At 30.9% G+C, this 14343-nt stretch overlaps 1 protein-coding gene across 1 annotated transcript; it reads right to left on the bottom strand.

Annotated features, from left to right (window-relative positions):
• Positions 1-2857: 2857 nt before the first annotated feature.
• On the bottom strand, positions 2858-12042 carry LOC110719048 (probable pectate lyase 12). Its single transcript, XM_021897961.1, has 6 exons — positions 11651-12042; positions 7592-7901; positions 6652-7041; positions 6362-6553; positions 4028-4230; positions 2858-3520 (listed from the first exon to the last, which is right to left on the bottom strand). Exons 1-6 carry the CDS (start codon positions 11779-11781, stop codon positions 3325-3327), a joined length of 1422 nt encoding a protein of 473 aa, XP_021753653.1. The 5' UTR covers positions 11782-12042; the 3' UTR covers positions 2858-3324.
• Positions 12043-14343: the final 2301 nt, after the last annotated feature.

The following is a 14343-nucleotide window of genomic DNA, read 5'->3' as shown; positions in this document are numbered from 1 at the left end:
TTTTTTTTAAATGTTTGTAAAATTTGTTTAAATAGAATATAAAGTGCATCATTATGGTACAACTTACTAGTAGCCTAGTGGCTAGAGCTTTACCTTTTCAATCAAAGGTCATGGGTTCTAATTAGAGTTGTCAAAAGATGACCCGACCCAAGATACCAACCCCAACCCGACCTATTAACCGACCCACTTGAACCCGAAAAAAATGGTGACCCGAACCCGACCTAACCCGACTTGAAACCAACCCTAGACCCGAGTTGACCTTAGTATTTGAGACCCGAACCCGAACATTAACCGACCTAAAGACAACCCGAATGTAACCCGTAAATTATTGACCTGAACCGAACCCGACCTGAACCGAAATTGACCAACACCCGTTTTAACCCGTCATAACCCGAATTCAACCCGACCTGTTCCTAACCCGACCCGAATTTAACCCGACCTGCTACAAACCCGACTCAAATTTCAACGCGACCTGTTACAAAACTGACCCGAATCAACCCGACTTCTTATTGACCCGACCCAAATTCAACCCAACTTTATTAAATCAATATGTATATGTCGTTATCTCATGTTGGTATTGGAACGGAAATTGAATCCTAACTCTATTCCTTCAATATTTCACTTTGAATTTTAAGAGGTTAGTTTCACAACATGTTTTTAGGGATGAATTTCAAGGAAGAAACATGTTTTCCGTAAATTATTGACTTGAACCGAACCCGAGAATGACCCGACTGATTATAACCCACAAATTATTGACTTGAACCGAACCCGACTTGAACCCGAAAATGACCCGACCTGATTATAACCCGCAAATAATTGACTTGAACCGAACCCGACTCGAACCCGAGAACGACTCTAACTTGTTTAAACCCGTAAAGACCCGAATTTAACCCGACCTGAATGTAACCCGACCTTTTACTAACCCGACCTAAACCAGACCCAAACCCGATAAGATTTATGATCCGATGTGACCTGATTCAAGCATGACCCAACCCGACCCGACTCGCATATGTTATGACATTAACCCGTATTGACTCGACCCGAGATGACCCAACTCACACTATCCCGACTCAAACCCGACCCGTTTACCCGAATTGACAGCTCTAGTTCTAATCTCTTGTCCAACATTTTGTTATTTTTTTTCCCTCTCATTATTGTTTATTCTTCTTAATGTCCCCCCCCCTTTTTTTTCCCTTTTCTCTTAATGTCCTATTTATCCAATTTCCTAAATAACACAAAAACTTACCAACATAAAAGTTTGATCACATTGGGCAAGATTACTTTTCTACCTAAGATAATGAAATTGATGATGTAATAATATGCTTTCAAAACTTGAAAATTAGTCAAGTTTAATTTTAACATTTCTTTTTACATGTATGAGTATACTTGAATTATTAGTTATAAATCCTAATAATTAGTATTTTGGATAAACCTATTTGATACGAAAGATCTATCTTATTCCAAACCTATTATAAAAGATCTAAGAAAATATGAGCGAGGTTATTTTAAAGCCTTGACATGAATAGGGGAACAATTTGATGTATTTTTGAATAATAAAGGTTTGACAAATAAGATTGCTAAGTAATTTTGAGTCTTGGTATTATGAACCTTCTTCAATAAAAGGATTTTAGATGATACGGTACCCTATCATTGTAAAAATCCTGACTTCGTCACTGATTATGTAGTGCACATCCTAACATCCCGCCTTATAAAATGAGTAATTTCCATTTGTATGGTCAGCGGCTTGGATGAGGCTTTGAGGCATATAGGTTTATTTTATCTAATCATATGCAAATGCAACTTATCAAATTTATCTTAGGTACATTAGTTTTGTAATCCAAACTTTATATCCGGTTTTGTTTTGGACGTCAGAGATCGGTCCTCAAAGCTGTGTACACTTCCTAAAAAGGGAAAAGAAAGCTATTCAAAGTGAGATTATAAATTAAAGAAGGATAAAATATGGATAACATGAGATGCAAATTAATTATTTTTACATCACCAAACATATCCACTATATCCAAGATCATTCAGTTCATTTAGACACCAAATTATATGCAAATATATTCTTTGGAAATTATCCTTCTAGCTTGCCCATGCTTGCTCACGCTTGACCAACTTCAATAATCGTATATATAATGAAAGTGTAACCATTACTTATATTACATAGTCATGGGAATAATTTGGTTTTATGCGGAAATTAGAAGCTTATTAATTTGTAGTGGCTTATTATATACTACGTATATATTCAAGAAATAGAGCCTTTTTCAAAGAACAATTTCCATAGTTTTGGAATGTGAAGATTTGAATAAAAATAGAAGATGTGGCCTAATTATTTGATATCCTTGTCAAGTTGTCATCCTTTTTCAATATGAATACATTTATTACCTTTGTGGTCAAGTTATAAATTTATAATTGTTGATTGATATAATGATTCTTATTGCAACGCATGGTTTTTATCATGAGGGAAAGGTGGTAAAAATAAATGAGATGGAGAAGGAAGCTATAGGAGAAGAAATAGGAGATTAATATACACTTTAAAAATAAGTTATGTTCACCTTATTTTCACTTATTTCAAACTTTATAAGTTGATAAATTCAGGAAAAATAAGTTTTAAATAAGGGTTGATGATGGTCACCAAAGTTCAAATTACAATTAAAATAAGTTTTAATGAATTAAAATAAGATAAGATAAGTTCATATTAGTAAAAATTAGGTAAATAAAACACACCCTATATATATCTTCATGTTCAACATGATTCTTTTTTTGTTTATGTTCTCTTCTTTTCCTATCTTATTGCACGATCAAAATAATTAATTTTAGTGCCACGTCTCATGTCACATTTTTTTTAAGGAAGGCATAAGGGCAAGTGATGAAAATCAATCCTAAGATCACCCACAATCGGAGGGGCGCTCTACCTAATATAGGAACATGAGCGAAGGACACGAATTTCAAGAATAGGAGAGATATAGAGGAGAAGAAAAAATATATAAACTAGGGGTGAAAGTAATTTAGTTTAAAATCTAATTGAACCGAATTATTAATTTGTTTTTTTTTTTAAATTTTTTTTAATGGTTCGATTTGGGAAACTTTAAAAATATGGTTTATGATTTGTTTGGGTTAAAAAAAAAAAGAACCGAAATATAACCGAATTATATACAAAAGCCCAAATATTAAGCCCTGATATTTGATAAAAGACAAAGTTATATAAGAAAGTTTGTACTCCGTAATGACAAAGAGCCCTAGTTAAGAGACATAATGAGTTTTACTCATTACTGTCAAAGTTAGAAGTAACAGACAAGAACTAATTCGATTTTAAGATGTTTGTCATAGAAAATCGACGTTAGGCGGGATGCCATACAAATAACAAAATGATAACATCAACAAAAGGAATAGAAGAGTGTAAGTTGGGGATGAATTTGTAGGTGTGGCTCCATCATAATCATCGCTGTAATCATAATCATCTGAGTCTAATCCTGTTTTGTCACCTGGTCCAGCACTCCACTTTCCTAGATTGTGTCTACTGCATTGATTAAACACAACATATTTATTACAGTACATGACACGAGACAATACGAAACGACATAAAATGCAATTAAAAAGAGCTTTAAACAAAATAAGAAAAAAAAAATTCTAAAATTTATGTAATGTTTAACAAAATTGTGTATCAATAAATTTTAATGTTATTAACATATCCACATCTTTTATGTTGGCTACAATTAAATTTTGTTTTTGGACTTATAAATTTCCTACTTCGTATAAGTATCCTCTATAGGTTAAAGTACAATAAATAAAGTTAAAAAGTGAGGATATAATGATCTTTATATACTCTTAAAACATGGAAATAGGAATAACATTTTAATTCTCCAAAATAGAAAAACAGGAACTATACTGTATCATGAGACGGAAAGAATAGTAAATTAAAAGTCAATTTTAATCACGAAAATAATATTTTAATCACTAAAATAATATTAATAATATACCAAGAGAAAGATGCTTAAAAAGAAAAAGAAAAGGAAAGATGATAAACCTGTCACCAAGAACGCCAGCATGCATGACAAGTTGGTCAATGAAGGCAGAAGATTTGGGCTCCACACTGTAAGCTTTCTCATATTGGACTTCAAGAGCCGCTCCTGACGCCACAAAATATGCACCGTTAACCATTTCGTCTCCTTCTGATCTCCAATTCCACCCCTTCCAATCTTTCTCGTCTGTTCCTACTCTCTTTGTTACCTGCATCCATTTTTCCAATTTATCCCCACATCATTATACTATCGTGTTAGAATGTACTCGTGTAAATGCACGTAATATTGTATTGTGCACAATGATATAGAATTTCCTATAACATGTTTTTCTATGATGGAAAATCGACTTTGATGTAACATTATAATGAAGATATGTGACTTTGATGTAACATTATAATGAAGATATGTTGTTTTTCAATTATGTATTGATCAATTGATGTGTGATTATTGGATTAAGGCAGTTATTGGTTTTTTTTTTTGGAGGAATTAATAAGATACACAAGTATAGCTTTTGATTTATAAATTGATTTTGGAGAAATGACTTAGAAGTACTTGATTGGGTTTTTGTCCTTTTTGTTCACTTTACTCTGTTGTTGGTAAAACAAACACTCTTATTATATACCGCTTTGTATAAGTTTACTCTATTTTTATACTTCGTATTTAGTAAGGTTTACCTCATTTACAATGGCAAAACTAATATATCGATTATATATATATATATATATACTAAAAAAAAAAACATTATCAATAAAGTAGTTTTCATTAGAATACAATCGTTTGCAAGATTTTAGATTACTGACAATTACAAAATAATTACTTAATTACTTTATATAGTTTACATTTTTTCTCTAGTTTCCCCTTATTATTGGTCTTTTCATGACATAGGCTAAACATAACTGACAAGTTCAACTTATATTGTAACCGAGAAAGAAGGGAAATTTATGTATTTTATGATTAGTTTGTAAAATATTTAATTTTTTTTATTTTTTGTAAAATATTTAATTAAAGTTAAACATGCATGCAAATAGTTCACTAGCTAGCTAGCCAAGTGATAAAATAATTTTAGATCAATGGAAGTGCTAATGCATGTTCACACAATCACACTCCCGGACTCCCCTTTACTCATACGTAGGAGGTAGGACAACAACAAAGTTCATCAATGTTATTGGAAAAAATGGTATCCAACGATAATTTAGGTCCTACTATCAGATACGGGACCTTCAATTTCAAACAAAGTCAAAAACAAATGACTTTTAATCATATCGTGGGACCCACGTCGAAGTTAGTTATCATTTTACATATTGGCAAACTTCATAATTTAAAATTTAATACCTCTTCCATTATCTTAAAACCTACCGTATTTACTTTTTGTTTTCATCTGTTATCATTTTTTTTCAATTTTTTTTTTTAATCACTTTTACCCTATTCCTTTTATAATAAGCTTTTAATCACCTTGTGCATTCTAACTTTTATTTAAAAATATTTTACTCTAGCTCTATTTCTCTCCTATTAATACAAAAGTGTTCACATATGTGGGCTCTATTTTCACTTTTCTTGATTTACATATCAACAATAGTTTGAGTAAAATTCAAGAAAACAGAGCAAGTGCTTTTTTTCCATAATTTTTTGTTTAAATTAAACAAATTCACCTCGCCTTCAAACTTAGTTGTCATGCACATAGTTTCAATTACACTTTTACATGATCAATGAATATTATTATAGTATTTAACATAGAGAACCTTTTACTTTGGTACTTGTATATAATTCAAGCCACAAACAACGAAGAAATATGTTAAATCAAAATAGATACGTGGTCTACGACTTTAAGGCCCTGTTTGGTTTGACGTAAAAGGTTTTCATGGAAAATTTCATGGAAAGTGAATTTTCCATTTTTTCCCATTTTCCTTTGTTTGGTTTGTTAAGGAGTGGAAAACAATTTTTCAAGGGTGGAAAATTCCATCCTTAATGATGAAAAACATTTTCCTTCCAAAAACAAGGGAAGCCACATTTTCCTCTCTCCTCCTTACCTCTTTTTTTACTTCCCTCTCATTCATCCTTACATTTCCACTCTTATTTTTTATTTTTCTTGGACTTTTCTTATATGTAACCAAACAAATGAAAACTAATTTGCAATTGTGTTTTTCCTTGAAAATATGTTTTCCATGAAAACTAATTTTCCATTGAAAATGTTTTACATTAAACCAAACGGGGCCTAAATGTCACCTCCGATTTTATTAGTTAAATAACATGACATCTAAAACAGTTTAATAATTAAATCAAATCAGAAATTAGCAAGATTATTGAAACGGCTTTGGTTAGAGGCTTAAAGCAAGTATTACCTCTTTGGCATAACGATCAAAAGGAGCAATGAAACGATTTCCTTGGCTATTAATGGTTGGATTTCCACTACCACCAATTGCGTACATCTCCCATTGTGTAAAATCATTATTTACAACATGTATATACCCTTTTCTACACCTTGGCATCCTCTGTACTAGCTTCGGTCCAAAATGGTTGAACGCGATTGTAACCTGTTAAATATTGATAAATCACGTAGTTATTTGTCAGTCTGTCTCATCTCACATGATAATGTTTTTTATTTTCCTTAGTGTTATATGATGTTACGTACCTGCATTCCTGTATCAGGCTCATATGTGTCACTATGGCCTAGAAGCATAACCTCATTGTGGTGGGAGAAATGGTTGTTGGACACCGTGATAGCGGTTGAGCCCATTACAATGTCGATGAGGCCATCCTTACAGTGAGACAGCGAGCAGTGGTCGATCCAAAGATCCTTAGATCCAAATATAGAGATCCCATCCCCATCGGACAAACCTCGATAACCATAATGGGTTGGGCTATCTCGGACCATGGTGTTACCAGATGGGTGGCAGTGGTGGACATGGATGTTGGTGATAATTACATTGCTAATATATTGCAAGGTTATGCATCCTCCTCCTGTTATGTGTACATCCACCCCTCTCCCATCTACTGTCTTGTAACTGTTGAAGATTAACTCCTACAACACATTAAAAAAACCAGCCTTAATCAAGTAGAAATTAAATTTTTGTACTAAAATTGTGCTTACAATGAAATTTGATAGATGAAATTGATTCAAGACTTTTGCTGACCATTTATGTCTTGTTTTATTAGAATTAAGGCTTAATTTAGCTTAAAGTTTTACCTTGTTAATTTCGGCATCTTATCAGGCTCAGCCAATTTAATATTTTGATTAATCTATCTGTCGTGGCCTAACATAGCCAAAATATTGTCATGTATTATATTCGACCATTGTCACACTTTGCAAATATGATTACTACGGAGTATTAAATTAGATTTTCTATGGTTTAAAAAAAAAAAATTGGTTTTCTAAATCAGTCTCTAATCAATTAGATTTAGAAATGGAGACAATGACAGATTAAATGATTGATACGAACTACTATAAGAAATTCTAATGAAATGATAAATTGAATTATGAAGCATACGTACGTCTTACGAAGTATTATTATATATGCATGACTGCTATGAAAAAAAGACTAATATTGGTATAACATACAAGAGTTGCATACCTGAGAAAGGTGGATAACCATATTAGAAGCGAAGATGATCCAAAGAGGTTCAGTTCGTATAACAGCATAGCGTAGTGTACCAGGCTTTGGATTAACAACATCATCGTCAGAAGGGTCAGTGACTATGTAGTACTCACCACCTTTGCCACCTAAAGCATACTGCCCAAACCCGATACCGCAATCGGCCAACCTTTGACGGTCGTTTCCCCAATTCGGGTCGCATCGCCAGCAATCGTCTATTGGATTGCCGGTGGCGCAGTTTGAAGCATCATCAAGTAAATGTCTTCTTGTTACAGAAACATTCACCAGCCTACGTAGGAAAACAATAATGTTTATTTTCGTCGTATAGATTAACTAATTAAACATGCGAAATTGTCATCAATATTCAACTTAATATATATTCCGATTGCAACTTAGCATGTTCATATTATTAATGTCAATTTTGCTTGAATAAATGTAATGACTCACTTCTTAGGCAAAAAAGGCTTTTGAGTACACTAGATAGGTGTACAAATTTTTTTGTTATTACATTTAGATTAACTTAACTTTACACCAGCTTTCAGGAAACTTTAATTCTCCTAAGTTAGGATCTGATACACTTTATCTAGAGGTATTAAAAACTGACTCGATCCGAAAATAACTTAATCCAAATTTCGTTTTATATGAACACAATAATTTAATTAACAAGACTCAGATTCCAACTAGATTCAATCAAATTTGATTTATTCGAACGAGACAAGTTATCTACATTGTCACCTCTAACAATCCATATTCAGTTATTCACATTATAATTTTATTTGTGTCCCAATAAGGGGCACTATATTGGGAGTTAGAGATTATAAATTTATAAGTTGGCCTTAACAATTATTGGAATAGGGGCCTAAATTAGCTTCACTTCCCGACTCTTTTAGTTCTCCAAGAGTACAAATGTTGTTATAAACTACGTACCAAGTTGTAGTTAAATTATTTAAATAAGTTTGAACAAAGTGAAATATGAAGCTAAAGAAAAGCCAAAATCTTAAAGAAAAAGAGGCATTTACAGATTCCAAGTGCATCCAGTTTTTCTTCCCATGTTTTGACTTTTATATACGTATTAGGCAAACATCCTACCCCACCCTCGATTATTATATAGAAATGTATGTATTAAGATATAATCACTTAGCATAATTACTCCCTATTAGTAACTTTTATTTGAAGGAACGTGACTTTTCTAATTATTAACATAGGAAATCCAATGAATAAATCATTAAAGACAAAAATCCATGTTTTCTCCTTTAGAAATGTGCAATATTCTATAGTTTATTAAAGGGGCTAGCAGTTTTAATTAACAAGTTTCAAAAGATGATATTTAATAGCTTAAATGAATCACAAATTCTTAAATGTGTTTGTTAGTGTTATAAGGGTTACTCAATCAGTGTTACAACAGTTACTTCATCAATGTTATAACAGTTTTCTATATATCAATGTTATAGGGATTAATCAGTTACTTCTTTCGTGTTTTTTTAAGTGTTACAGTTTGACCGACATATAGTTTAAGGCAATTTAATTGACTTAAATAAAATAAAAATTGACTTAAATAAAATAAGAGGTAAGTGGGGTAGTTGGAGTATTAAAATATTGTAAAAAAAATAAAAATAAATGAGTTAATAGTTTATTGAAAAGTAATGAATGTGAGAGGAAAGATATAATATAAAAAGTAGTAGTGGGTTTGGGTGGGGACCATGAGAGAAGAGAGATGTAATATTTTAATGTAGTTTTTTGCTAAAAAAAAAAATATAACACTTATTAAAACACGACCGGACTTGATAAGTGTAACACTTAAAAAAATACAGAGGGAGAAGTATTACAAGGATTACTCAGCCAGTGTTATAAGCATTATTTTACTCTTTTACAAGCGGTCCATAGTACGACCAGACACACACTTTTTTTTTTTTTTTGGCTAAACACACACATAACGAGCTGATCTTGAATTTTTTTCTTAGGCAGGAAAGGGTAATAAAGTTTAGAAAAAACTGAGAGGGTAATAAACAATTCCGTACCCGTACACCTGGATAGAAGAAGAAAGAAGAGAGGGTTGGAATGTTGTCGTATCAAAGACTGTGAAATGTAGAATTCTAAGGCTATAGCTAGTCCTCGACTCTGCTGACAAAATTAGCTTAGACATGATTTCATGATATTACACTGCTCAAAGAAACATGGAGTTGCCCATCGCCCCATGTAGGGTAGCTAAGCTCACATTCCAACCTCAAACACACTACACACTAGTAGTCTAGTACACTATTTTTTTTTTTTTTTTCTTTTTTTTTTTTTCATCATTTTTATACAATAGAATAAAATGTATGATTCATTAATCCATAATCTCATAAAGAGGTCAGTTAACACTATTCTATTATCCTAAACATAACCCAAAGCTAAAAGTTAAAGTGACATACGAAGTACGTACGTAGCAATGTAGCATTAAAATAAATATCTCAAATAAAGCAGAAAACCATATACTTGTATCTGGAATTTGTTTGCAAATTGATTAACATTATATTTTCCTCCACTTATTTATGTTTAACTTAATTATACGAGTAATATTAATCCTTGTTGGTACTAACTTTTTTTTTCCCCATGTATTCAACTTATTTTTGTTGAAATGAAGTTTTTTTTTTTTAGTTTTTCTTGAATTTTCTTAATTTTTTTTTTCTATATTTAGGCCCTTTTCATTTCACCTTATTTTTGCTAAACTAAATTTATGTTTGTTGAACTTAAATTAAGTTTATTGAACTAAAATTATTTATAGTGAACTAAAAATATTTTGAAATTATTTTTAGTGATTCTCTATTATTATTATTTTTTTATTTTTATATATATTTTTTTTTAAGTTATTGATTTTAACTGAACTAAAATTGTTGTTAATGAACTAAACTTATTTTTACTTAACTATTCCGTACAATTATTTTTACTAAATACTCTGCTTATTTTTTAGGGTGAAGTGAACCTAGTCTTAGGGCATGTTCTCATTGACTGAAATGAGCTGAACTGAATTGAATTGATCTGAACTTATTAGAGCTGAAATGAAATGAATATTTTATAAGAGAAAGAAATGAGAAGCTGAACTGAACTAAATTGAAAATAATCGTATGAGAACAGACCCTTAGTGTTTTTTTAGTTTTTTTTTTACCAATGTTCTACCGAGTAAAATTACTTTTAGATTTTGGTGAGCCATTAATAAAATGCATGAAGTTTAATATCGCATATAAACTTTAAATTGTACAGATTACTAGTCTCTCTCTCTTTCTTTTTTTTTTTTTTTTTTTTTTGGACATATGTAATCTAATCTCTTTAATTAGTAATTGGCACAACTTTTCTTTGTAAGGCTGTGCATTTTTTTAATATCTTTGTATCAAATATATACCCAAATGTATATTCTAAAAAGTTTCAATTTTCTTTTTTTAAAGAAACTTTATCTTTCTATCTATCCCCACAATTTTAGTAACTTTTTAATTTACATTGCACACTAGACATTAGACACTACTTTTAAATTTGTACAAACCAAAGTTATATGTTTTATTATAGATGGAGGTTAAAAATTATAGCTCTGATATAACATTGGTTTATATAGTACATTATTATTACAGAGTTCATTTTTATTTCAAATATCAAAATGAAAAACATATACTTGATCGTAAACTAAGGAATAAAGTAGAACACTACTAATCAGGGTATTCTTTGGTAAAGATACTAACATATAACTAACCAAGACTATCTTTTACCAACACATGAACAAAGAAATAACCAAAATACCTTAAAAATGGGATAACAATCAATATTCATAAAATGTACGTAGAATGAATACACAACAACCTTATTAAAAAAGATTAGGAAAGCAGTTTTTTATAAAAATGATAAGAAAATGCCCCTTATATGCTAAAACTACTTTTGCATATATATAGGTGGGCAATGTATCTTACGGAGTAGAATTCAACAATATAGCCAATAATAACTCGATTTATTCTTAACAAAAGATGTTATGCTCGTAAAATAATGTTGAAGAATGTCAAATGATACTCTTACCTATGAACTTCTCGGGCAACGGCTTCCGGGTCCGGGTGCTGTCCCGGAATAGTGAAGTTGTATTGGCCCAGACCTAGTGTAAATAATGAACATAGAGCCAATATTTGAACAATGTACCTTCTTTGAACCATATTTCTATTAGAAATGAACGGGCCGGGTAATCGGGTTTAATGTGAAATGTAATGGTGGATTAAGGCTACTATAGTTGAAGAAGGTACATTATTTTCTTTTTGCTATCCTCTAGTGAGGAGTGAGTGAGTGAGAGTGAGGCTACACTTTGGGAGTGTGATGTGATAATGTGCTAGGATTTATAATGATTTATAATTTGAACCTTTTTTACATAGTGAAAGAGGAATAACTGTGAAAAAAGAGAGGATTTAGAATTATGGAGGATAGTGATACTTTGACTGTTTGGTCCTCCCCCTCGATTTTGTTGATATCATGGTGAATTATCGGATTTCTTAAATAATTATCCTTTTATTATTATTATTATTATTATTATTATTATTATTATTATATGTTCTCAACATTTTTTTGTAAGTGGTGCTAAAAAATTTCAGTTTAGGATATGTTCTCATTGACTGAACTCAGCTGAGCTGAGCTAAGCTGAACTGAACTGAAACTGAACTGAACTGAATTGAACTGAACTGAATTGAACTGAATTGAGCCGAACTGAATTGAACTGAACTGAATTTCAACGTAACAGAACAGGCCCTTAGTTAAAATAATTTGAGTTTAACAAAAATAAGGTGAAATGAACAATATCTTACCCTCTCTTTTTAAACACTTTCATTTTAGTCTTCCCCCAACTATTTTTTATTTTTTCTATTCACTTTACTTTATGTACTTCCTTCATTTTTTTATTGCATCGTCTGAATCGGAAGTTTCAAATTAGTTGCATTAGTTTCCTTTTTATAAGTAATAAACTATCTCTTTCTCACTTCTATCATATGGGTCTATTTTTTTTTATTCTCTCTGTTCTCTCATCTTTAAAAATTGTCTAGAAATCCACAATTTACAAAGTGATGCAACTAAAAAAATAGAGGAAGTTTTTTTTTTGATATACACCTTAGAGTCTTAGGGTCTGTTCTCTTCAGATTATTTTCAGCTCAATTCTTAATTTCCTTCTCTCATAAAATATCCAGTTCAGTTTAGTTCAATTCAGCTCTTATAAGTTTAGTTCATTTCATCTCTAATAAGTTCAGTTCAGTTCAGTTCAGTTCAGCTCAACTTAGTTTAGTCAATCAAAACAGGCCCTTAGACTATATTATGTCTTCAGCCCCATATTCACTTTGTAATACCCTAAGATATGATTTAATACAAAGCATATAAGATATTCAAGAACAAAATAGTACTCCCTCCGTGTTTTAATAAGTATTACAGTATTACCAGCACATATTTTTAGACAATTTAATTGATTAAATAAAATAAGAGGTAAGTAGGGTAGTTGGGGTACTAAAAAATTATAAAAGAAAAATAGTAGGGAGTTTAATAAAAAAATAATGAATGTGAGATGAAAGATATTATAATAATAATAATAAAAAAGTAGTAGTAGGTTTATGTGGGGATCATAAAAGAAGAAAGATATAATATTCAAATGTAGTTTTTTGTCAAAAAGAAAGTGTAAGTGTGTAACACTTATTAAAATACGGGTCAAATTTATTTAGTGTAACACTTAATAACCCTTCCACATTCTCTTTTGTATGTTATATTATTTTCCACACCTACACACATTATTCACTAGTTATATATATTTTTAAATTCTGTATTTGAATACACGGTAGGAAAAAAATGAAGGGACTTTTACATAGGGATGGCATTAGTTTAGATATACTACCTCCGTTTTTATTTAGTTGATACGTTTTGACTTTAGCACTATTCACACACGTCTCTTTGATCGTGTTTTGTGCTTTATACGTAATGAAAAATATAGTCACGTGAGATCCTGTTCGATCCGTCATTTTGCATAATTTCAAAATATGAACTTTTTATAATTTTTACTTATCGATAATTAAATATTTTAATAATTGAATAAATGCATTGATAAACGTGATTAAAGAAACATGTCAACTAAAAAGAAACAAAGGAAGTAAGTGTTAAAGTGTATAACTACAAAATAGATTTTTTTTTTTAAAAGCTAACTACAAAATAGATCAATGAATTTAAGATAAATTAACAAGGATATTTAAAACCAAAAGGCTTTTTTTGAGAAGGTTCTTTAATGTATTTTGGTATTTTCTTCTTTAGTTTTTGGTGTTCCGAATATTATTATTTTTTTGGGTATTTGTAAGGTAACAGAATGAGATTATGTAGTATGTACTATGTAGTAAAGAAAGACAAGTGTGCCTGCTTATTGGGTGCTCATAACTGCAGCTGATGTGTCACTTTTCTGAGCTTTTTTGGCTGGGATTAGGGGGGTCTGATTGTCAACTTTTCAAACTGAAAACGGATTTTGGTCGTTCAGCTTTGTTTTCTTTTGTGTTTTTGTATTTTTTTTTTAATTTGAAAATTTGTAAAAAAATTACCTCAAAAATAGGTTGTTTTGTACTCCTTTCATTTTTAAAGACCTGCTCCAATTTTTTTTTCGGCCGTTTTTAAACACTTGTTTCATTTACTTATTTGGAAAGCTTTTACAATGTATAAATAAATTAAAGGAACAACTGCTGACATCATATTGAACATGTGGCAACTTT

This window comes from Chenopodium quinoa, unplaced genomic scaffold (genome assembly GCF_001683475.1).
Source record: "Chenopodium quinoa cultivar QQ74 unplaced genomic scaffold, ASM168347v1, whole genome shotgun sequence".
In the NCBI taxonomy this organism is placed as follows: domain Eukaryota; kingdom Viridiplantae; phylum Streptophyta; class Magnoliopsida; order Caryophyllales; family Amaranthaceae; genus Chenopodium; species Chenopodium quinoa.
This window is presented reverse-complemented; position numbering and strand designations above follow the sequence as displayed.